Here is a 23,734-nt window from a genome sequence, read left to right as displayed (position 1 = left end):
ACAGGTCCATCACATTTATATCAACAAGAGTAGACTAAAAGTGAGAAGCAGCTCTCTGTGTAATGCAGGACTGTTGGATTAGTCTGTTTCAGCTGAGTGGACCAGACATATACCCTTGGCTGTAATACTCACTCTGTCTCTGGTCAGGGTCTGGGTTCGGTTCTTGTGGATGATCTTGATGTAACCTGGAGGTTGGATCCACGCCTCCCCGTCCACCTGAACCGGGACGCCTTCATCTCCCAAAATGGTGATCTTCACCATCCGACACTGAGACAAGGAGAAGGGAAAGGAGACAGTCAGACTGCTGGAGGGACAGACAGGTAGGTAGATGGCCAGGACCAGACAGGTAGGTATGTATGTACCTGTGCGATGCGGTGGTGCTGCAGGTTGATGACTCGGGACACGGCCATCTGCATACTGCCAAACACCGCCACCACCTCCAGAATCTTATCGTCAAAGGAAGGAGCAGTGAACGTCTGACAGAGAGAGAGAGAGACAGGCAATGTCATGACATCACTGGACAGTGTTCAGTAAAGGTGGAAAGATGATGAGGGACGACAGACAGACTGAGTTCTTACGTCGTCCTCTTTGGTCCCTCCCCAGAAGTTGGTTCCTCCTGCGTAACTCGGGATGTTCAACACTGCAATACCCTGCAGACTAGGGAGAGGGATGGGACGCCCATCACACTGTGAACACACACACACACACACACACACACACATACACATACACATACACATACACACACACACACACACACACACACACATACACATACACATACACATACACACACACACACACACACACACACACATACACATACACATACACATACACACACACACACACACACACACACACATACACATACACATACACATACACACACACACACACACACACACACACATATTTAGTCACAGTTGTATGATATGGTCCTGTTGTACATGTCTTCACTGCTGTAACAATGGCTGGACGTGTCATGTTATAGGACATCTAAATATCAAAATCAAATACTCAAAGTAACATCTCCCCCTCTCTCATGTAAAAATCCAGAGTCTCACGGTGAGTCATCACAGTGAGGTCAAACGTGGATGAAGTCATAAATGAAGATAAAAATGTTTTTTTTTCGGAATGGCAACCTTTGGAAGTGAGGATGATGGCGACAAGGTCTGCACTAGGTCTGACAACATGACAATATAAGATCTGGTTGTTTCTGAAGGGGAATCAGTCTGGAACTGACTGTGCACTACTTTTGAATATCTGAGCAGTCGTGTTGAGTTGATACGTAGTTAATGGTCTAAATCACATCGACTCAGCAGTTCAGTGCTCCTGGTTGGTAGTCATCATTCTGCACCTCACCTCCAGTAAAACTCTTTGTTCCAGGTTCTTGTAGGTTCTGTGTAGTAGCTCTTTGGTTCCCAGAACTCCGTACCACATCATGTTCTTAGTCCGACTCCTGAAAATAATAGTAATAAAAAAACAGTCAATCAAACAGGAGATATCTTAAAACCTGTTTATTTCTTTACTACAAGTAGACATGAAAATCGTTGTTTCCTGTTATACCTGCACTTCTCTGGATGTTCGTCTCTCTTGTTGTTGAAGTCCAGAGAGATTTTAGCGTCTAGTCCGATACCAAAGTAGTTGTTCATGACACATTTCTCAGTGTAGCAGTCCCTACAGAGACAGATACACACTCTGGGGTTAGTTTTCATTAAAAATCTAATTAACAACTTATTTACACAGCAGATAGGAGTTGGTGATAAAGACAAACTCTTTTGAGTTAGTACTGCTCAGAGATTTACAACATCGTCCACAATGATGTGATATACCTTGAGATATTACAGGGACACTGGAGAATACAAATGTTGGTCCATGTCTAGTTTATATTTGCTTTTGTTGTTTGAATCTGTTTGGACAAGTAATACATCACTATTCTCTACTTTTTCTGGTATTTTTCTATATAGTAGAATTGTCTCCTTTACATGAAATGTGATTCATGCTTCATTCAATCTTGGATGCATTAGATTTAATATGTGAAAATGTTCTTGTAGTAATACGCTGCTTTGTCAAATTAAAGCTATCAGTGCAGTGACTCATATTGTACAAGGTCAGAGACAGACTCACATGTTATCAGGGTCACAGCTGAACGGGTCGGCGTTCACCAACAGTCGGCTGATCACAGAGCTGCTGGACAAAGAGCCTGAGATACCTGCTCTGAGACCTGCACACACAGACAAACATCAGACTGCTGTAATGATAAAGTAATGATGGACTGATGCTGCGTGGGAACACAGCATGAGATAAATGTTTCCTAACCTCCAAACTTCTTACCAGGATAGAGGATCTTTGTGTTGAGCATGGGCATGTTCTCCCTGCTTCCTGTCTGGATAGGAAGTGACGCAGAGCTGCCCAATGACAGACTGCCTTTACTGATCAGCTTCTCACAGGGCGTCTTACTGACTGAGGAGACAGACAGGTCAGACAGACAATTACAGACAGTTAGGTTAACACCCTGGCATATACGCAATTCTGTTTTTATTTCCAGTACAGGCAGCGCTAAGTAACGGCACAAAGACATTCAGAAAATGCATTGATGTCAATAGCTTCAAATTAATCACCAGCATATATTTATACATACTAATACATTGATTAATCAATTTGTTGACTAACAAAAAATTAATCTGCAACTACTGTAATCATTTTAAGCAAAAATTAAACTAAACAGATTATCAAACATGACATATAATGACATTACTTGGACTGCGGGAAGTTTTATTGTTAACAACACTATTTTTCACTATTTTCTGTCATTTAAAGATGAAAAGATGAAATTGATTCATCGAGAAAATGATTAGCTGTTTAATAGATAATGAAAATAGTCCGATCTCATATATGAATATCCTAATGAGGCTACACCCAGAGTCACACCTGAGCCTCAGCAGCTGGAGAACTCATATCTGTATGCTATATAACAGTGGCTCTAACAGTCACAATCACATCATCACGTTTATTCAGTTTAACAAGTGAGACCAATCACACACTTGTTTCATCATTGAAGAGCCTGCAGCATTTTAGTAACTGTGATCGCATAGTTCATGTGTCCTCCTTTCATCAGACGTGAATGAAACTCAGTGTGTGTGTTCATCAGACAGCCCAAACGTCTCCAGTGAGTTTAGTCAGGAATGCTCAAAGGCATCTTGAGTCATGAGCAAATACATGATAGGCCATACCCCTTGTGATGTTTACTGGTCAATATGTTGAAAACTAAATAAGATGTCAACAAGTTTTATACAACTTTTGATTGGTCCAATGATGATCTACAGTTTGGTAGCAATCAGACAGGCTTTTCTGTAGAGCACATTGGACATATGGTGTGAGGGGTTTGGCCTTTCCAAAATTGCATTTCTGGGCCATCATTACAGTGCCATCATCTAGCTGACTGGGCTCATGTTTCTTGGGAAGCACATGCACATCATTTCTAGTTATTGGGCCAAGTTTCATGTTGCTAGTTCATTCCAGCTCACGGCAATTTGACCCACAGCAGAAGACAAATAATGATAATAATAATTATAATAACTAGACATGCATGCAGGTATGAACGGGGTCTATTACAGCAAAATATCGACTATCTCTGTAGACTCACCGTTTGACCATTCCAAATGCCATTTTAAACACTGCATAGCTACCATTTAGAGAATATCTGTGTCAATATTGGTAGCATTTGAATCAAGACTTGTTAGTCAGTGTTAGTTATAAGTAGCAGGAAGTCAAACTTTGAATTTGTGAAGTTCAAAAGGTGAAATTTGGTGAAATTTAGATTTTCCATGATAGGACACACCCACTTTAATCAATCATTACTAAATTTTAATCATGTACTGAAGAATTTCACCAGAATTACATTTGTGGCGCCCCCTAGTGGCCAATTAGAACCAAATTTTGTACAGGTCCTGGGAGTGATACTATGAAGTAATGTCCTATTGTGCCAAAGATATGCAACACTCCCCCTTTTGACAGCTAGCTACAGGAAGTTTTGCCTTTCTAACAAGCGCATTTTTTGGAGGAATGCAAATCTTTATACAACTTTTGATCAAGAGCATCTATACATTCTATTTGCAAAGTTTCTTGCATATCGCACTCAATAGATAGATAGATACTTTATTTATCCCCTGGGGGAAAGTCATGTGTCCATTAGCTCATTGTTGATAATAATAATAATAATAATAATAATAATGATAAACACTGTTGATAATTAATAAACAATAATAATTAGATTAGTCCACTTCCTTTGGCTGAGGTGTTGTATAGCCTGATGGCAGTGGGAACAAAGGATCTCCTGAACCTCTCTGTTCTGCAGCACAGTGAGATGAGACGTTTGCTGCACCTGTAGCTGCTTCACTGTCACGTGTGTCATTTTTGGTGTCCAAGGTACATGCAGCGGTCTATACCAACCCTGCCAATTTCATGCCATTGTCTCTTACAGTTTAGGCTGCCGTACCACTTTTACCAATGGAAAAATAAATATCAGAGTATAAGTAGGGTTCGCTGGAACAGGGAACCATGCTGCCTTGCATGCATGGTCCCCAATCCCCTTCGGGCTTGGACACCTAATGATAAACCGACACAAAAACAATAGGGTTCTGCCCCTTTGAGGCTTGAACCCTGATTAACAATGACCTTAAAGCTGAAAAACATATTTAATGAAAGTGTAGTGGCAATCGGGAAGTTTTCTGTCTATTGTACAAAAACAAACCATTGATGGGAAGTTCAGTCAGCTGTAAGTGATAAACATAAAACTGTGAATCTACAGAAGAATGTGCTGCTGTCTGGTTTATATGCGTCATACAAACCGTATCACTGTTTTCACTGCAGAGCAACAACACTGAACTTTAACTCATAGTAAATTATTTCATTCTGTAATTTTCTCAGACCTGTTACATCACCCGCAGTTGTAGTGGTAGTGCAGGGTTTCTCACCTCTGCGTGTGTTGCGGTGTTTGGTGCTGTAGGACGAGTGCAGAGACATCTTATCCTCCTCCAGCTCCTCCTCCTCGTCCTCCTCTACCAGACCGTCCTCTTCCTCAGCTCGACTGAGAGAGAACACCTGCTGCTGCTGCTGAGTCTGTGCGTTCTGCTCGTCCACAGCTGTAGAACACAGAACAGGGTTTAATAACCTCCTCCCTGAAACATTCGACATGTGAACACTTTCGAGTCTTCCAGACCTTTCTCAGTGTGCTCGATGATCTGTCTGATGGCTTTCTTCAGACTGTTGGCTCTTAGCATCAGCTGCTCTCTGGGCTTAAAGATGGCTGTGGCTGCAGATGAAGAGGAGGTGTTGGTACGTGGGGAGCAGGGAGCGGAGCTGGTCAGGGCATGAAGAGGAGGAGGAGGATGATGGAGAGGGGGAGGAAGTATGACTCCCTCAACCTCCTCCTGCTCCTCAGCGATGGTGGGGGGAGGCACTGAGGGGAGGACGGTGGAGGCCTGGGACTCCTCGTTCAGAGTCTTCAACAGAGAGTCTAGTTTCTCCTTCAGGACGCCACACTGCAACAGAAAAACATGACTCGTCCAAAACAGAAACATGATTCATCAGAAACACTAATGTAAGACACACTCATGTCTTGAATGAGTGTTGTACCTTCTTGGCCATGGCCTCTGACTCCTCTGAACTCTCTGTGTTCTTCTCATAAGCCTTACCAACACGAGCCACAAAGTCCTTCACCGTCTCACACAGAACCCTGAATATATGGACACACACACACACACACACACACACACACACACACACACACACAACCACACACCACACACACACACACACACACACACACACACACACACACACACACACACACACACACACACACACACACACACACACACACAACACACACACACACACACACACACGAGTCAGTAACAAACTAGATCTAAACCTATGAACAGTATGAGGAGTAGGACCACAAACAGTCAGTCGTACTTGGCAGAGGAGATTACGACAGAGTGCTGGTCTGAGGTCAGGATCTTGGACAGGTGAGCACCACTGAGTCCTCATATGTCAGAATCTGCTGAACCTGGATCAGAGGACACAAACATCAGGGTCAGTACCTCTGTGGGGCCAAAACATTTTTCTTACTCCACAACTAGATTGAGTCTTTCCCTTGTCTCGGTTTTAAAAAGGTTTTATAAACTATCCTAATGTCAGACACTGACTGCCTGTCTCTGTGTTCATAAATGTTAAACCACTGACTGAGACTCTGAGACAAACTGGATCCATGTTAATGCTACAGGAGCTGAATGAACCTCGGCAGATCTGTTGCTCCAGTTTATCTTGAGGTCAGACAGGTGGTGACATGAGTCGACAGCTCGCAACCTTTTGAACATCCTCACTGCACTCTGAAATGGGAAACCGCAGGAAGAGATGTAATTTCCTGTTACCTCGAGTCTTCGCTGCAGTCCTCTGTGACGGTGGAGGCAGAGTGTTGCCGTGGAAACTTGGTCTCGTAAACCATGATGCTCCACCTGCAGCAGGAGTAGAGAAAAAAACAAAGTTTTTAGGGCTTCAGGTGAAGGTTCCTGTTCATGATCTAGGACCAACAGTTAAACACAGAAACACAGAAACACAGTCACACAGTACTCTTACCAACTTTGTCAGTGTTAATTCCTGATGCTCAAAGTGTGACTGCAAGTAACAGGAGTTTTACCTGTGGTGTTGGTGGGATCACAAAGAACATTTCAGATCCTTAGTTCTTACACATTTAGAATGGGCTCTCTTCACCAAACTGACTGATGAGGCCTTTCTCAGTTCAACCCAGGACTACATTCAGGATTTCCTAACTGAAGTCTCTTCATCACATGAGACTCAAACCAGGGACAGTTGTTGTATTTGTCAGTCAGACCCTTCTGGTTGAGATAAATGACTACAGACCGGTGGCCCTCACATCACACGTCATGAAGACTCTGGAGCGGCTGCTTCTCCACCTTCTGAGGCCACAGGTTGAACATGCACTAGACCCCCTACAGTTTGCCTACAAAGAACATATTGGAGTGGATGATGCCGTCCTTTACATGCTCCACCAGGCCCATTCTTACTTAGATGAGCCAGGTAGTTACATGAGGATTATGTTCTTTGATTTCTCAAGTGCATTTGACATCATCCAACCCCCCATCCTTAAAGACAAGCTGGAAGGGATGGGGGTGGATCCCTGCTTCACGTCCTGGATTGTGGATTACCTGACAGGAAATACTCGGATGACACAGCTGTTGTGGCGTGTATCAAGAACGGGCAGGAAGAGGAGTACAGGGATCTGACGATGGCCTTCAGTGAATGGAGCAACAAGAACTGTCTCCTTCTGAACACCTCCAAGACCAAGGAGATGGTCATGGACTTTCGGAGGTCTAGGCCCACCCTTCAGCCAGTCAACATTCGAGGGAAGAACATTGAGGTGGTGCACACTTATAAATACCTAGGTGTGCACCTGGACAGTAAACTGGACTGGTCCCTGAACATGGATGCCATCTACCTGAAGGGGCAGAGCCAGATCTTTTTCCTCAGGATGCTCAGGTCCTTTGACGTCTGCAGTGAAATGCTGCACATGTTTTATCATCAGTGGTGGACAGTGTATTTTTTTTATGCTGCAGTCTGCTGGGGCAGCAGCATGTCCGACATGAACACAAAGAGACTGGACAAGCTGGTAAAAAAAGATTGGGTCTGTGCTTGGCAGGAGTCTGGATCTGTCTATCTGTCTATCTATCATATTACCTGTCTAACATCTTGGTGCTGGCTCTCTCCAGTTTCTCCAGTATCTGAGGCAGCTGAGTGTCGTCGTCACAGGCTGAACCCCAGCCCAGAACCCGGGCCAGATCATTCCCGGTCCCCAGAGGAAGAACACCCAGCTGACACTGAAACAGAGACACAACAATAAAATTAACATGTTTCATTTCACATGCTACAGTGATAATGAGTCACATTTCCAGTCATTTTCCACATCACAGATAATGATATCCACAGTGAGTCACATTAACCGATGTGTTTCATGTCTGTGTGTTCAGGTCTGAACACACAGACATGAAACAGACAAGGCCATTACTCCTAGGCCTTTACTCTGATAGCACAGTGAGAGAGAGACAGGAAGGCCAGGGGGAGAGAGAGGACGACATGCAGCACCCAGATGTGGTACTTGCTCTACTAGGTGAGCGGCTGGGGTGCCCCAAACATCTGTTTCTTTCCACTACAGGGATCCAGACTCTGTACAAATCCCGCCCAAACTAAGTGACAGGTGAACATCAAAGAAGGGAAAAACCTCACACACCTAAATGGTTGTTTCAGTCTCCAGTCTTTATATTTCAGGGTCTGGAGGTCAACATGACATTTGTAGGACAAATCAGAGCTCGCACTGAACACATTTAGAAACAGAGTTTATAGACAGATCATCCACAGCTAACAGCAGCCTCACAGAGCAGGAAGACGTTCAAATCAAGAAACTAGTATAATTTAGTATAAATCTATATCTGAGTTTCAACCCTAACCCTAACTTTTGCACAAGGTTTAAACTATTTAAGATCAAGTACATGTCAAAAATAAAAGTACAAGAGCTGAAACATTTAGGTGATTAATCAATGAACCCATCAACAAAATCATTCAACAATTATTTTAATTATTTTTGACTGTTCAAGTTTTAATGTGTTTAAGCAAAACTGTGAAACTTTCTCAGCTTGTCAGATGTCTTGTCCTACGCCACAGTACACTGAGGATCTTTGGGTTCTGGATTGTTGGTCGGACAAAACCAGACAGCGAAGACGTCACCTCGAACATTTGTTACTAATCATTACTGCTTATTTCACATTTAAACTGCATTAATGTTGCAACAAAATAATCCTCCAAAACTAAAGACTATTGTTACTGAAGGAGGCCAGGATGGTGATGGAGCAGCAGGGGGCGCTGTTGATGGAGCACAGACATGGACCTGAACCTCAGGGACCACAGTGCTATGAAGAGTAACTTTAGAGTCAGTAATTTATCTGTAGAGTCACTTCATTAAACTGTCAGATGATCCATTTTCCATCCTCCACTCAAACTGACACAGATGTTGGAAATCCAGCTGTGACTGTCTCTGAATCATAGAACTGTAGTTACATGTGTAACTGTGGTCTGCAGAGTGTGAGTTCACAGTTACATGTTACATGTGTAGCAGACATAACTGGTCCAGCATCAGTGACAAGCCATTAAAGAAGTTCACAGGAAGGACGTGCAGAGTTATGGACCCAGAATTGACACTTTCTTACTCCTCCACCATCAAACTATCGAATTGATAGGAAACAGAGACAAAGGACCTGCCAACCAGTCAGAGAGACGCACAACCAGACCATGGGTCAAAGGGTCAGCTCCAGGGGATCAACGAATGGACACCAGCCAAACTGAATACAAACTGGAACATAGGCAAAGTCTCCGGTTTCTAACAATAAGACTCTGTCTCTTCATATTTCAGTTTCTTATATAGAAAAAGCAACATCAAAAGGACTGATTACCACTAAGGTGTGATTCCTAAACTCTCTGTGCCATGCATGAACACACACACAAACTCGTCTTTCCCGAGACAGAGTCATAAACTACAACCCACATTCCAATCCTGAGCAGTGACCAGCAGAACTCTCTTCACAGACACAGATCTGAGAAAAATAGAAAATGAAATATCTAACTGTTCTGTAACCTATGTGATGTTTCTATGTAATAGGTAAATCCCAGATTTGAATCCTCAAGAATGGTTGAAATGTAACATGTAGGTTTAAGACAATGTCCTTCATGTGACCATACTGTCATCACCCTTCACACAAGGTAACAGACATTACAGAAATCCAGAATGTCTTTATTAGTACTATTATAGTCAAAGGACTGCAGTTTATCCACATTTATTTACTATTAGCTTTAGGAAAGGTTTATTATGTTGTTTGATCAGTTAACCACTTGTATTATGATAAATTTAAGGTTTTGAAGGATGTGATATGAAATCCACACTTGTAGTATTCCTGTCTGTCATTATTAGTGCCATTAGGTTTATATGGTGTTTCATGTAATGTTTTATGGTCATGGTGGAAGATGGATGTGCGAGTTTTATAGGTAAACTTTAGAATTAAAGTTCCATGGAAAATGATTCTCTTCTCCAAGTTGAAACGAAGGAGAAGATGGGAAACGACCCTGAAACGTGCGCCAGCCCCCAGGGGATAAAACAGTCGTGATCACTTCACATATTGATCTTTGCCATCTGCTCTTAGCTACAAGCTCTTAGCTATCAGCTTTTAGCCATTGTGCACTTAATTGTTTGTCCACGTTCTTTGTTCTTTCTGTGCCATGTTCTCCAAGTAACATTTATTTTTGTCTACATGTGCAATATTCAATTTTATAAGCCAATTCTAAACAAACTCTACCAAAACAGCAGAAGTGCCTCAGAGTAATTTTTGTAACTTTTTATTATCACCATGTTTTCCTTTTTGAAGATTTTTGACAGTTGACAGTTTTGGCGAAGGATCGCAATTCAACGTGCCGCCACGGGCGGGTCCTTTAACGAAGACTCAAAAGCTCTGCACTGTAGAATTGCACTGGTCTGAAGATGAGAATAAACCAACAATGATCTTGGAATTGGACAACATGTCATGGACATAAAGCCACTTCCTGTTTCATATTTGACATGCCGCCAGAGCGACGCCTTTAAGTGAAAACTCAAAACTGACATCCATGAAGCATCAGCATATTCAACAAATTATTTTCTGACCGTTTTTTTGAGGGCCAGGTCAACTCTCTAGGAATAATAAATGAAAAAGTAAATCATAATACCACATATTGCCTAGAGGTGGTGCTATAAATACTACTAAATATGGACATATAGGTGTGTTCAGGGCAGGACTCTTATCACATATTAATATTATGGGGCCATTTGGACAATGCGTGCTGGAGTTATAGCGAGTTGAATTTTCATGGCGAAGGACCGAAATTCGCCATGCCACCACGGGCAGGCTGTTCCATGAAAAGTCACAGTTTTAACTACAGTGCAATCAAATTGTTGATCATGATTGGATCAACCTACTATGAGCAGTATATCAAAATGTAGAACATGACACTTCCTGTTTCCACAAGGGGGCACTATGGGTATCACTGAATATGAGCATATGAGTGTGTTCAGGGCGGGACTCTTATGACACAGAAAGTTTGAGGCAGCTTGGACAACTTATGCTGGAATGAGAGGGAGTTAATTTTTCATGGCGAAGGATCGAAATTCTTTACGCCATCAGGGGCGGGTCCTACAGCGAAAACTCAAAAGCTTCGCTATATAACATCACAAAGGTCTTATGATGAGGCTGACCACAGATTATGTTGATCTGATGAATTCCCTAGGAGGAGTTCGTTAAAGTACGTGACCCCAAATCGCAAAAACGGCGGCAAAATTGCAAATTGAATTCAAATGGCTGACTTCCTGTTTGGTTGAGGGTATGGGCGCAAGAGGCTTTTTTGTAAGTCTTGGCATGATACATGTGCCAACCAACTTTCGTGCATGTAGGTGAAACACAGAGCAGGGGCTCAATTTTTTTTTTACAATTTTAGGTGGCGAGACACATAAAATTTCACCATGCCTGATGCGTGTGCAAAGTTTCATGAGTTCTTGAGCACGGGAAAGGCCTCAAAAAGGCGATTTTTCTTCTGGTCGGAATAATAAAAATCACAACAGTTTCCTTCGATGCGCTCGAGCCCTAATAAATAAAGTTCATTAACACTGTCCTTCCTGAGGACTAGTGCCCCCTTATCAACGAGAGCAAATTCTAAATTGTGGTATTCACACTACGTATGTTATGCTAGTGACAAATTAACTCTTAGCAAACTGTTAGTAGACTGACTGACACTGTGATGGACGAGAAGCTCATCAGGTGTAGACAGCAGGTGAGACAGGATGGCAGGTGCACGTGTGTCCTCTGGATTTGAATCAAGAAGACACGTTCAGCTGTGAAGTTTCTCTTTAAAGACTCCTTGAAACATTAAACGATGTGTGTGTGTGCCTTCACGTCTCTCTGTGAGGACATTTCTACCATGTGAGGACGTCTACACTGTGAGGACATTTCCACACTGTGAGGACATTTCTACACTGTGAGGACATTGTGTGTGTGTGTGTGTGTGTGTGTGTGTGTGTGTGTGTACCTGCTTGTGCAGCGTTAAAGCGTCGATCTCTGACAAAACCCACCCGACGCTGCCATCTCCTCCACACACCAGGATCCTGAACGTATCAAACTTCTGGAACAGCCGCAGCCTGACAGAGACAGATTTCATGTGTCCACATAAACTGAATTATAGGAGACACATTAAACTCAAACTCTCTGTCTGTTAAACTGTTACTCTGTCTGTGTGTCTCACCCCAGGTGTGGTCCTCCGTTCATCAGGTCAAATACCTGTGCCGGGTTCAGCAGCTGTTTGAAGCGTCGTAGGAACTTGACGCCCTGATTGTCTCCACTTTTAGAGTTGACAAAGACCAGCAGAGGACTGGTGCAGGACGGAGGACACGACGCCTTCCAGAAGCCTGAGGACACAGCAGACATTCAGTATTCGCCTCAGTATGTGCTGTAGATCAACTCAGGTGTGGTGTTGTGTTTGGTGTTTGTCAGACCCCTACCGTCAGAGTCGATGCTGTTGAGTGCAGTTGGAGGGATGACGGACACTTTACACTGACCCAGAGGACACTTGGAGGACAGCTGCTCCTTACAGCTCGAGTGCACCTGCAGGACAGAGGGACAACCTGAGGAAGAAATCCAACACACCTCTGCCTGCATGAAAAAAGACATTTGAAAAAGCAGCTGATTCATGTGTTGTTTGTTCCAGTGACACCAAGGTTAGGGTTAGGGTGACTTGGCCATAGTCGTCCCCCAACACTTTCAATCAGCCTCTGTGACCTTGGACGTTCAGTTTTTAGGTACTGATTTAAAATCTGGTTCTGTCACAGTCTGGGAGAAAATAACAGAATGTTTAACAGTTTGGATATGACATTTCTGTGTGACTCAGCTACATTTAGCATATCAAAAAACTGCCAATCCATGATTCCTATACACAATTATTTAAAATCTGAGACACATGAGATTTAAAAACGGAATTTAGGTGAGCAAGGGGTCTCTGTCGGTCTGTGACAGTCCCTGATTCGTCCCTGGTTTGTCTCTGGTTGGTCTTAGATAGTCAGCCTCTATTGGTCTGTGGTTGGTCTGTGGTTGGTCTTAGACAGACTTCGATCTCTGTCAGTCTCTGTCGGTCTCTGTCGGTCTCTGTCGGTCTCTGGTCGGACACTGGTCGGACACTGGTTGGACACTGGTCGGACACTGGTCGGACTCTGGTCGGATTCTGGTTGGACTCTGGCTGGACTTAGACAGACTTCGGTCTCTGTCAGTCTCTGTCGGTCTCTGTCGGTCTCTGGTCGGTCTCTGGTCGGACACTGGTTGGACACTGGTCGGACACTGGTCGGACTCTGGTCGGATTCTGGTTGGACTCTGGCTGGACTTAGACAGACTTCGGTCTCTGTCAGTCTCTGTCGGTCTCTGGTTGGTCTTTTGTCCGCTTACAGTACAAACAGGAGGATGTAGTGCAGATTAAGTAAATTTAAAACAACTTCATGTTTTAGATTATAATCCTTCCAATGACAGTTTCAACAGAAGGTGTCGGGTCATTACAAAATAAAATCCTCTCAAACAATGATGGTGGTCACAGCTGATTTATCTCGACACTCTGTAGACAGAAGAACTGTACGGCTGTTAACCAGCTGTTAACCATTTGTTAACTGGCTGTTAACTGTCTGGACTGGAAGAAGAGCTCATTAAAACAGGAGGTCAGAAAACAGCACGCCTGTGGCTGACATATCATCAGAAAGAGAACACCCGTCACTACAGTCTCTGGACTGGTCTCTGTCTCACCATGGCTTTACACCAGAGACACCTCCAGTCCTGCAGACGGAGGACGCTGCCGCACGTTTTATCACAGATGTTACATTTAGCCGAGACTGGGAGATTCCCCTCTAACCACTGATGAGGCATCGACACCTGAGGAGAGGGCAGAGGTCGGGGGTCAGATGGCATTGATAAATTATAGCTAAATATTCCTGAGCGTGTGACCTCACCCCGTCCTCGTCCTCAATGATGTCCTTCCCGATAGAAGCCAGTGTGGTCCATTTACAGTTGTTGGTGGCTCTGACTGCACAGCGTTTATGGGCCTTAAATTTACACACTGTAACACGCACACACGCACACACACACACACACGCACGCACACACACACACACACACACACACACACAGGACAGTGATAAATCACAGCTATATTCAGACATTACAAACCTGCTGAGTCCTGTTTGCTTATGACCTGATGAAACACGTGGATTTAACATGTGTCATCATCACATCAAGTGAGAAGGATTAAAGGCAGCAGAACTGTTGAGGAGAGTGGTGTGAACCTGGTGTGAGTCTAGGTCTTCTACTGAGACCTGATTCAGATGCATCTGTTTTTATATTTCAAGATATTTCACTTTTTAATATTAAACCAGTTGATGAACTATCCGACAGCACAGATGAAAAAAATGATCATCTGGAGAAAATATTTTAAAAGTCTGTGAGCGTCTGATGATGTAGATTTCATCCTCTGCCCATATCTTGTCCTGCACAGGTGTGACACAGGTAAGCTCAAAGAGAGGTGTGTCCTCTGTCCACCCTGCTGTCTGTCTGTGTCAGGGTCATTATTCTGAAGCTCTGAACCTCTGTGTGTGTGTGTGTGTGTGTGTGTGTGTGTGTGTGTGTGTGTGTGTGTGTGTGTGTGTGTGTACCTTCGCAGGACAGGCCGTGTGATGTCACTCCTGACAAAGCCTCTCTGCAGACGTTACAGTATGTCGGTCTGGCGTGAGAACAAGCGTACCAGTTGTGCATCCCACTGAAGTGGTCCATGCTGTACTGGGTAGACTGGGAGAGAGACAAACACACACACACACAGTCAGTACGTGGTATTGGGGCTCTTACTGCCGGTCATACTGGTAACACTACAGACACACACAGACCTCATAGTTTTGTCTGTTCTGGACGCTGCGCAGCGCTGCCATCCACTCCTCCATCTCCTTCCTGTTGTCTGCACACAGAATCAGACGTCTACAGGGGGTGATGACCTGCACACACACACATGCACACACACACGAACACACACACACACAGATAGATAAACAGACAAAGACACAGACAGGTAGATTAATATTCAGTATTTTCTCCTTGTGTTGTCAGTGTTGTTTAAAACATGAAGCTGATTCTTCTGATTGTACAACTGGAATAAAACCACACACAGCAGGAGTGTGTATTTGGTGTGTGTGTGTGTGTGTGGGGTTGTATTTCCCAGAAAAACAGACATGGACTTCCACTTCCTGTTCAGCTGCTCCACAATGAACCTTCTGTTCCCACACCGACAGAAATACACACACACACACACACACACACACACACCCACCCACACACACACACACACACACAAACTTTCTCCTAGTGACTGTGTTTTTGGCGACACAAAGAACCGTGTTACAGTTCAATGTTAAAACAAAATGCTGCAAAGTAACAGAGTACATTTACACAGTTACTGTACTGTACTGAGGACAGACGGTGTGTTTGAGGTACTTGTACTGTAGCTGAGTATTTTCTTTTCATACAGTAAACACAACTCATGATAATATTTTTCGTGTGATACTTCAACATTTTCCTCTTTTTACTCACACATTGTTATTTGTAACAGAGTATTTTTACTGTGTACTATTAGCACTCTTACTGAAGTACAGTATGTGAGTACTTCGTCCTCCACTGGAGCAGCGTCAGTTCAGACTATGTTTAAAAACCCAGCCCCCTCATTCATTTCAGGTCACCCAGTGCTGTAGAGCAACTGTGCTCCTCCAGGCTGACAACAAACAAGTGTAACAACTACACCTCTGTGTGTGCATCCACAGGGAAGTATACCTGAGATCTATCAGCAGAGCAACCGTATCAAACTGGACTTTCTGGTGGAGATGTTCTCTCTGAAAACTGAACTCGACAGTCTGAGTACTGATGGATGAGCGATACCCGTCCAGAACCAGGGCTATTTTTTTCCGTTTTAATATCCTTGTAGAAGTGTGACTGGATTATTTCTCCATACAGCTGTGCACAGAAGAGGCTCTGGAACCACCAACACCTCAGTGCTGTACAGTAGTTTGAGGAAATGTATGGTTTATTGATCCAAAGCGTCGGCAGTGTGGACCGGAGACACTAACATACAACTGTCTCCAAACAGCAGACGCACCACGTTTCAGCTCCAGATATGACCAAACTGAGTCACTGTTAATAAACTGTTGACTGAGTCATGTATCTGACAGACTCCCATTACACTGAACACTGTACTGTGGTCATGCAGTAAGACATGTTTTGGTATGACTGTTAAGACCTGCAACATGAACTATGTATTTCTGCTGCTGACTGTCAAAATAAAAGACACTGTCATGGTGGTAACCGGTAGTAACAGGTGTTAAGGCTCTGTGCAGAGGTTGGTGTCCGATAAACCTTTACTCTCATTAAACTATTACTCTGACTGGACTGGACCAGAGCCCTGTTGACTGTCTTCAGTATGAATCCCTGTTTAGATTAGACCCTGCCTACAGCCTCTGGTCTGAGTTCAGATTAATGTTGGGGAAACAACACCAGTCCCAGAAAGGATCTGGATTTCTCTCCTTCGTCTGTCCCACAACCACTGACTCGATCATCCAACCAAACAGACAATCAACATGACATCATGTCAGTACTGTGATGTTCAGACTCTTCTCCATAATCATCATCATCATCATCATCATCATCATCATCATCATCATCATCATCATCAGAAAATGTCTGATTAGTCCAGATTTATCCTGCAGCAGGACAATGAGTCCAAACACACAGTCATAGAGAACTATCTCCAGAGACCAGAAAAACCAGGAGTCCTGATCTCAGTCACTGAGTCAGAGGCAGTTTTTCCAAGATGATGGAACAACCTACCTGACAAGAACCCGAAGAACTGTGAGCAGGTGTACTGAGGAGAACTGGAGCTGGTTTAAAGGAAAGGGGGGTCACAGCAAATACTGGTCTGATTCAGGTTTTTACTCTTTACCTAACTTTGGCTTAAGTTCACTGAGGAATAAAACCTGCTCCTGGTTTTGTTTTGAAAGCATCTTCACTGACCCTTCAGCTCAGACATGAACCTCCAGTGTCCTGGAGTGTAAAACAGTGGAACCGCAATAAAAACCTCAAGTTTATGGTTCTGAAGCAGGTTACAGGTCATCAAGACTCTTGTTAGGTCTCTACTGAGTTCTAATCAGAGCTTGTTGGTTGTTTCTGGCTCCAGACTGTAAAGTTTCATGTGGTGTGTCTGTCTTTTATTGTGAAAAACTTGATGACGTCTGATGTAGAGAGGAGCAGTAGAAATAAAGTCTATTTCAGGTCTTAAAATGTTCCTGCTGTACTTTAAAGAAGCTGCATCATGTGGTCTGACATCTGATTGGCTGCAGGCAGAGGAGCTGCTCCATTAACCTCTTACAACCCGCTGGCCTGTAGTGATAATGCAAATTAATGTGGCAATATAAACATATGTCAATACTGACTTGCTATATTTGGGTAGCTCCAAGTTTTCCACAATTCAAATATCCAGTTCATTTTTCAGTAACTATGAGCACAAAATAATGATTCATTCAGATTTACCAGCAACATAAACCAGAAAGACGGCAAAACCGTGTCAACCCCCTACTGTTCAAGCGATGATGAAGTCCAGTTTTTGGTCTATTCCTCCCTAATTTGTACTCATTTTGTCCTTAAGGGTCCAAGGATCACAAAAACCAAAAGTGTTTTTAGATAAAAATAATCCAAATTGTGAATAGTGCCATATAAAGTCCATTTCAGACACCCGAGGGACTTCATTCGGAAAAAAACTACATCACTTCTTTCAACTGGAAAACATTAAACCTCCGACTGCAGGGCTTTGGGTATGCTTGTTTTCCCTAATGTATTACCTTCACAAAGGAAGTATTGGCCATTGTTTTAGCCAATGTTATTGCTGTGCGTAGCGACATAGATGTCCCTGTTTTACGCACGCTACACACTCGTGTCTTGACTTTATCCAGTGGCGTTTGGTTGACTTTTGCTGTCTGTACATTTACTACATGCTGCAATTTACAGTTCTGAAATTACAGTACACTGTAGTCCAGTTCACTGCGTTACATTTTGTTTTGTAGGCCAGAGGACAGCAGCTCAGACTGGGAGCCTGATGCAGAACCGTCTCCAGGAAAGAGACGTCGCTCGTCCTCTGCTGCAACCAGCGCTGCTGCCGCTGCTGCCGCTGCTACTGCCGCTGCTACAACTGCTGCAGATGCTGCGACCACCCCGACCACCCCATCCACCCCTGGACTGCACTGGTTGAAGAGCTGGCAGACCAGAGCTCTGTGTCTATGTCTCAGCCTTTATCCCCACCCCCTGCCCCAGCAGCTTCACACAAGCTGCACTATTTTGTTGAGGGAAAGAATATCGAAATGGCACAGCAGGGAGGAGAAAGTGTGTCCTCTGCCACCGGAAAACGCCTGTGGACGTCACAGCTGTAACGCGCTCCTGTGATTTGTTGCAACACGGGACTGCTTCAATGCTTGGCACACACAGAACGGGCTATAAAGAACCCTGCCCCTGAAACCTTATTTAGTATATAGTTATATACTGTATATATTTGTTCATTTATGTGCAATTTCAACATTTTGGGGGTTTTTTGTACATAGTTATTTATATATTGAAACCAGTGCAATTATTGTTTTGGCACCTTTTGTAAATAAAAATTCCTTGTTTTGAATTCAGTTATATAGAGTTTTGTTTGGTCACATGACAACAGCTGCCCCCCCAGCTTTGGTATTTGGGTATGCAAAATAGGTGAGAATAACATTAAAAGGAGTGGGTGCAGAACAGATCTGTTCTGCTGTTTTAGTTTAAACTAAGGACAAACACCTGAGAACAACAACCTGTCACATTGTGTTTGGACGATGTCAGAGTGAAGCTGAAGGTGACGTCACCGTCAGCTGCAGCTGTGATCCCATTAAACAGGAACAGGCGATGGAGCTAAACTGGTGTGACTGGAAAAAAATGAGCAAATATTTAAAGAGCTTCATCTCTGAGCTCACCATGTGACAGTCTGAAGACAGAGGCTGAAGTAACCACTGTGTTCAATACTACACACAAATACACACTAACACACAGTAACACTCTCTCTCCTCTGCTCTGCCTCTCCTCCTCTACTCTGCCTCTCCTCCTCTACTCTGACTCTACTCAGACTCTCTTCCTCTGCTCTGACTCTACTCCTCTACTCAGACTCTCCTCCTCTAACCTGACTCTACTCCTCTACTATGACTCTCCTCTACTCTGACTCTGTCAGTCTGTCTGAGATGAAATGTGATCACTGTGTCTTTAAATATGGTTATGTGGACTGGACCTCTGTCCACCACTCACTCAGTTTAGAGAAATCTGAGATACGACTCTGAACAATCAGCAGTTGTCTACATGACGCATTTATGACGTAATAAACACAGACTGTCATCTCATACTGATGTTGATCCAGATCAGGGATGAAAACCCTTCCCTCTGTTAAAACTCTTACCGTGTCTGAAAACTTTCCTCTGAAGTTCAACTCCAACACAGAAACGCAGAGACCACAGTCTGAGTCCAGAACCCACACACCAGCTCCAGAGGGTTCAAACCTGGTCCAGGTCACAACTGATCACAAAAAGTCCACTTTAAAATCTTGTCCAAGTCACACTCTAGGTTAAAGTCCTGATCTGGGGGGGGTGGTGGTAGATCTTAAGTAGACCTGGTTCTGGTCATTCGTCTGCTGCTCTGTTACTGCCTCTCCCTCTCTGTTTTCTGGCTCCTCCCACATCCTCTCGTATGACTCAACCTACTTCCTGTTTGTCGTCATGTTGACCCCCCCTCGCCCCCCTGTGGAGAGGGGGGAGGGAGATCATGAGGACCAACAAAGAAGAGGACGCCAAGATAGAGTAAACAAACACACAGATGTGTAGAATACGTGTTTACTATACCATCAGTGTGTGTACTGTTTGTCACTCACACACCCCACAGAGTGAGATGTATTTTATGAGAATTGATAAAAGTATTACACACACTCAGCTTCCTATAAATACACTCAGTCACATGCTAACAGCCTGATGCATTTTGACCATTGAAACACACGCGCACGCACACACACACACACACACACACACACACAGCCCCACCCTACTGTTAAACAGCCCCCAGTCTCTATAAATACACATCAAAGTTGACTCTGTGGCCTCACTGACAGGAAGTGACAAACTATACCAAAATAAGACGAGGAGGAAAAAACACTGAAAGAACCTTTACTATTGGCTTCTTTGTGTGTTTTCTACTACAATAAAGTGTGAAAGATGATCCTTAGTGAATTGATTTTCCTCATAAACCACAGTTATAAGGAAGACCTCTGTAAAACTGTTGATTAGAACCTGCGACTGAAAACAAGCTCAGAGACAGAGCTGCAACCATTAGCTGATTTATCGATCGTCGTCAACATAAAATTAATCGGCAGCTATTTTGATAAGAGATTACTGATCTTAGTTTTTAAGGAAAAGTGTCAAACGTCTTCTGGTTTCAGTCTGTCACATGTGAAGACTGGATGCTTCTCTTCATCTCACGTGATGATAAACTGAATCTCTGTGTTGGAAATCATTAGAGCCATGTTATACCATTACTGACATCTTATAGACAAATGGATTAATGTTGCTCCATTGTCCTGTGGAGCTGTTATTATGAGCAGCTCCATGTTTGTTTGACAATGAAGGACACACACTCATCCTGTTTGTCGTCTCAGTGACTCACACTTTGTGTTTTAGTGAGGAAGACAAACTCGGGTAACAAGAAGACACCACAGGAGCTTCAATAAGCCCCATACTTAATGAACATGTCTGTTCTTCTGAGGTTGGTAAAGGCCCTCCTTATTTCAGGAGAACACTCAAGAACCCTGATCTCATTCTCAAACTGGACTTCGTGGACTGTATTTCATGTCTCACCTGTACCTGAAACAAGAAGCCCACACCTACACACCTGTGAGGTTTGCTCTGAAAATGACCCGAGGAAGTTCGGGGTCTAAGTGTTTCTGTCTGAAAGACTGATGCTGTTTTCGGACTCACGGTGAAGCTGTTGTTGACGTTCTTGGTGCTAGACTCAGCAACGCTGGCATCAGTCAGATCCACTTCATCAAAGATTATCGACTGGAGACAGAGACAAGAAACACACTTCAGATCAGACCTGAAGACTGAACCTAGATCAGTGTTTTGAAGGGTTAATGGACGACAGACAGCAAACCACCATTAACACTCACATCAGAAGCAACATTTAGATTCACCTTAAACTCAACAGTAATCATACTTTCATTGTACATTCGAGGTACTTGTATATATTACAGCTGCAACAATAAGTCGATTAATTGATTAGGTGACTGACAGAAAATGAATTGGCAACTATTTTTGTAATTGCTTAACTGTTATTTTTCAAACAAAAATATCAAACAGTTGATGTTCCAGGTTCTCACGAGACTTTTCTGTGTCTTATATCACAATAAACCTTATGCTCTGGATATTGATGTGGGCTGATGTTTTATTGACAGATAGTTCATCGATTGATGGAGAAAATAACCAGCAGATTAATCAATAATGAAAATAATCCATTGATTTGACTGAGCTTGCACTCCTGAGATAGACCTGAGGTCACCTCTGCTGCACCTGTCCTCTACCTTCTACCTGAGCAGCAGACTAGGGGGCAGTCACCTTAGCAGTCTGAGCGTAGTACAGAGTCCTCCCTCTCAGTTTGAAGTATCGTCTCTTCCAGCGCTGGAACGAGTTGGTTTGTTTCATTAGGTTGCCCTCCTTCAACACAGTCTGAAACACACAGAGAGCCAGAGCACTGAACCAGTTTATTTAACAGGAACCAGTTTATAACCAGCATGAACCATTTTAATTAACATGAACCAGTTTAATTAACGGGAACCAGTTCAATTACCATGAACCAGTTTATAACCAACACTGAACCAGTTTATAACCAACACTGAACCAGTTTATGACCAACACAAATTAGCGAGCTCAGTACAAAAAGAGTGTTTCTGTAGTTCAACAACTCCCACAGAGTGAGACGCCTTCTCTCTAAAGGATCACATCACATGATATTCACATTTTAAGATCACAAACATCCAAATTCTGAATCAGGATGTACCATCAGTATTTCATGCTCATTATCAAATCAGACTCTGATTAGATAATCAATACGAAAGGGAACACCCCTAATCACTGCTGATCTGAAGATAAAGCTGGTTCAGTTTAAAACAGAAACCAGGCCAAACCTAGAGAGACCTAGTTTCTGAAGTCATGTCAGTGTTTTCAGTGAAATCAATTCATTTTAACAGGCTTTAATGCAACTGTGCAACAATCACATCTGAACGAGGGCTGAGTGTAACAGTCCTGTGATGAGGTCTGACACAAGCAGCCATTCACAGAGTCCCACCTCCAGTTTCTACTCATCATCAGAAACACATTCAGTTTGACTGCTGTTTGATAAGATCTAATTAACATGTTATTGGTACCAATATCAAAATTATATCTGAGGAAGAAACAACACTCTGATCTTTAAGAAAACAGACTGGACTGTGACCATATTCATGTTAAAACTGATCAGTGTTCAGAGTCTTGGGTCAAACACTTGGATCACATGACAATAGGCAAACCTCTACGGTTAACAACAGAACACCTGGTGAAGAGAGAGAGACAGACAGCTGCTGATAATGTCTGTATTTGATAATCATAGTCCTGCTGTGTTCACATAGATTTAAACTGACGGGTCACAGAGAATGTCTAAGAGGTCAAAGGTTGTCACAGCTGCGACCCTCGCTGAGCAGCTACAGCAGCGTTTAGTCTCAGTTTTTAGTGAATATCTGTCTAGTTAATTATCATACCTGTTATACCTGTGAGAGACTAACTTTACTCTAACTCACCTGTTTGGTATTATTTTAATGTTAATGAACACAGTGATTAAGACCTGAGTAACAGAACACGCTCTGAGTTTCCTCCTGAACAGAAATATCTCCTCTTCTCCCACATGACTCATTCCTCATGTTTTTGACTCTCACTGTGCAAAAACAGCAGCTTTAAACAGAAACTGAGCGGCTCGGAGCCAAACTCTCTTCCTGTGACTCAAAACATCCACATCGGTGTGAACCAGCTGCTGCTGCCTTCAGGGCCCGACAGAAATACCAGCACCCACCACACACAACCACCGTATGTCCACAATAACACTGGGACTGTTGTCTCATGCGCAGCTGAAGATGAGTTTGTGTTATTGTACAGAACTTCTCAGATTATTTTCAGACAAAGAGTGTGAGAAAAATAAATCAACTACCGTTTTATTATTTAAGTCATTTAACAGTAAAAACTTTTCAGTTTTTCTTTTTTTGTCATATTTGATTCTGTCAATTCAGTTTTGATGAAACTAAACTATTTTCATAATCAATTCATCTGAAGATTTATTGTTTTCTCTTTGAAATGACTCAATATAAATAAAATAGACTTTGTGACTTTCAGTCTGAGCTGACCAAGAGTTCACTGTGACAGGAAACATCTGACACGCTGATC

General features: G+C 43.1%; 1 protein-coding gene across 1 annotated transcript in view; it reads right to left on the bottom strand.

The window, feature by feature from the left end:
* LOC111216798 (diacylglycerol kinase delta-like) overlaps nucleotides 1–23,734 on the bottom strand; it is a 30,317-nt gene that overhangs the window by 4,424 nt on the left and 2,159 nt on the right. The window contains 24 exon segments of the mRNA XM_022738413.1: nucleotides 133–267; nucleotides 363–476; nucleotides 579–686; nucleotides 1,366–1,462; nucleotides 1,570–1,680; nucleotides 2,131–2,227; nucleotides 2,338–2,466; nucleotides 4,980–5,147; nucleotides 5,225–5,546; nucleotides 5,641–5,740; nucleotides 5,983–6,043; nucleotides 6,046–6,076; nucleotides 6,253–6,259; nucleotides 6,441–6,524; nucleotides 7,765–7,904; nucleotides 12,187–12,295; nucleotides 12,400–12,562; nucleotides 12,656–12,758; nucleotides 13,938–14,063; nucleotides 14,141–14,247; nucleotides 14,840–14,972; nucleotides 15,068–15,172; nucleotides 21,245–21,325; nucleotides 21,881–21,991. Coding sequence (XP_022594134.1) covers nucleotides 133–267; nucleotides 363–476; nucleotides 579–686; nucleotides 1,366–1,462; nucleotides 1,570–1,680; nucleotides 2,131–2,227; nucleotides 2,338–2,466; nucleotides 4,980–5,147; nucleotides 5,225–5,546; nucleotides 5,641–5,740; nucleotides 5,983–6,043; nucleotides 6,046–6,076; nucleotides 6,253–6,259; nucleotides 6,441–6,524; nucleotides 7,765–7,904; nucleotides 12,187–12,295; nucleotides 12,400–12,562; nucleotides 12,656–12,758; nucleotides 13,938–14,063; nucleotides 14,141–14,247; nucleotides 14,840–14,972; nucleotides 15,068–15,172; nucleotides 21,245–21,325; nucleotides 21,881–21,967 — 2,718 coding nt within the window. The 5' untranslated portion in view covers nucleotides 21,968–21,991.

Source organism: Seriola dumerili, unplaced genomic scaffold (assembly GCF_002260705.1).
Source record: "Seriola dumerili isolate Sdu_G_001 unplaced genomic scaffold, Sdu_1.0 BDQW01000036.1, whole genome shotgun sequence".
NCBI lineage: Eukaryota > Metazoa > Chordata > Actinopteri > Carangiformes > Carangidae > Seriola > Seriola dumerili.
Note: the sequence above shows the minus strand (reverse complement) of the source record. Positions and strands in the feature narration are given on the sequence as shown.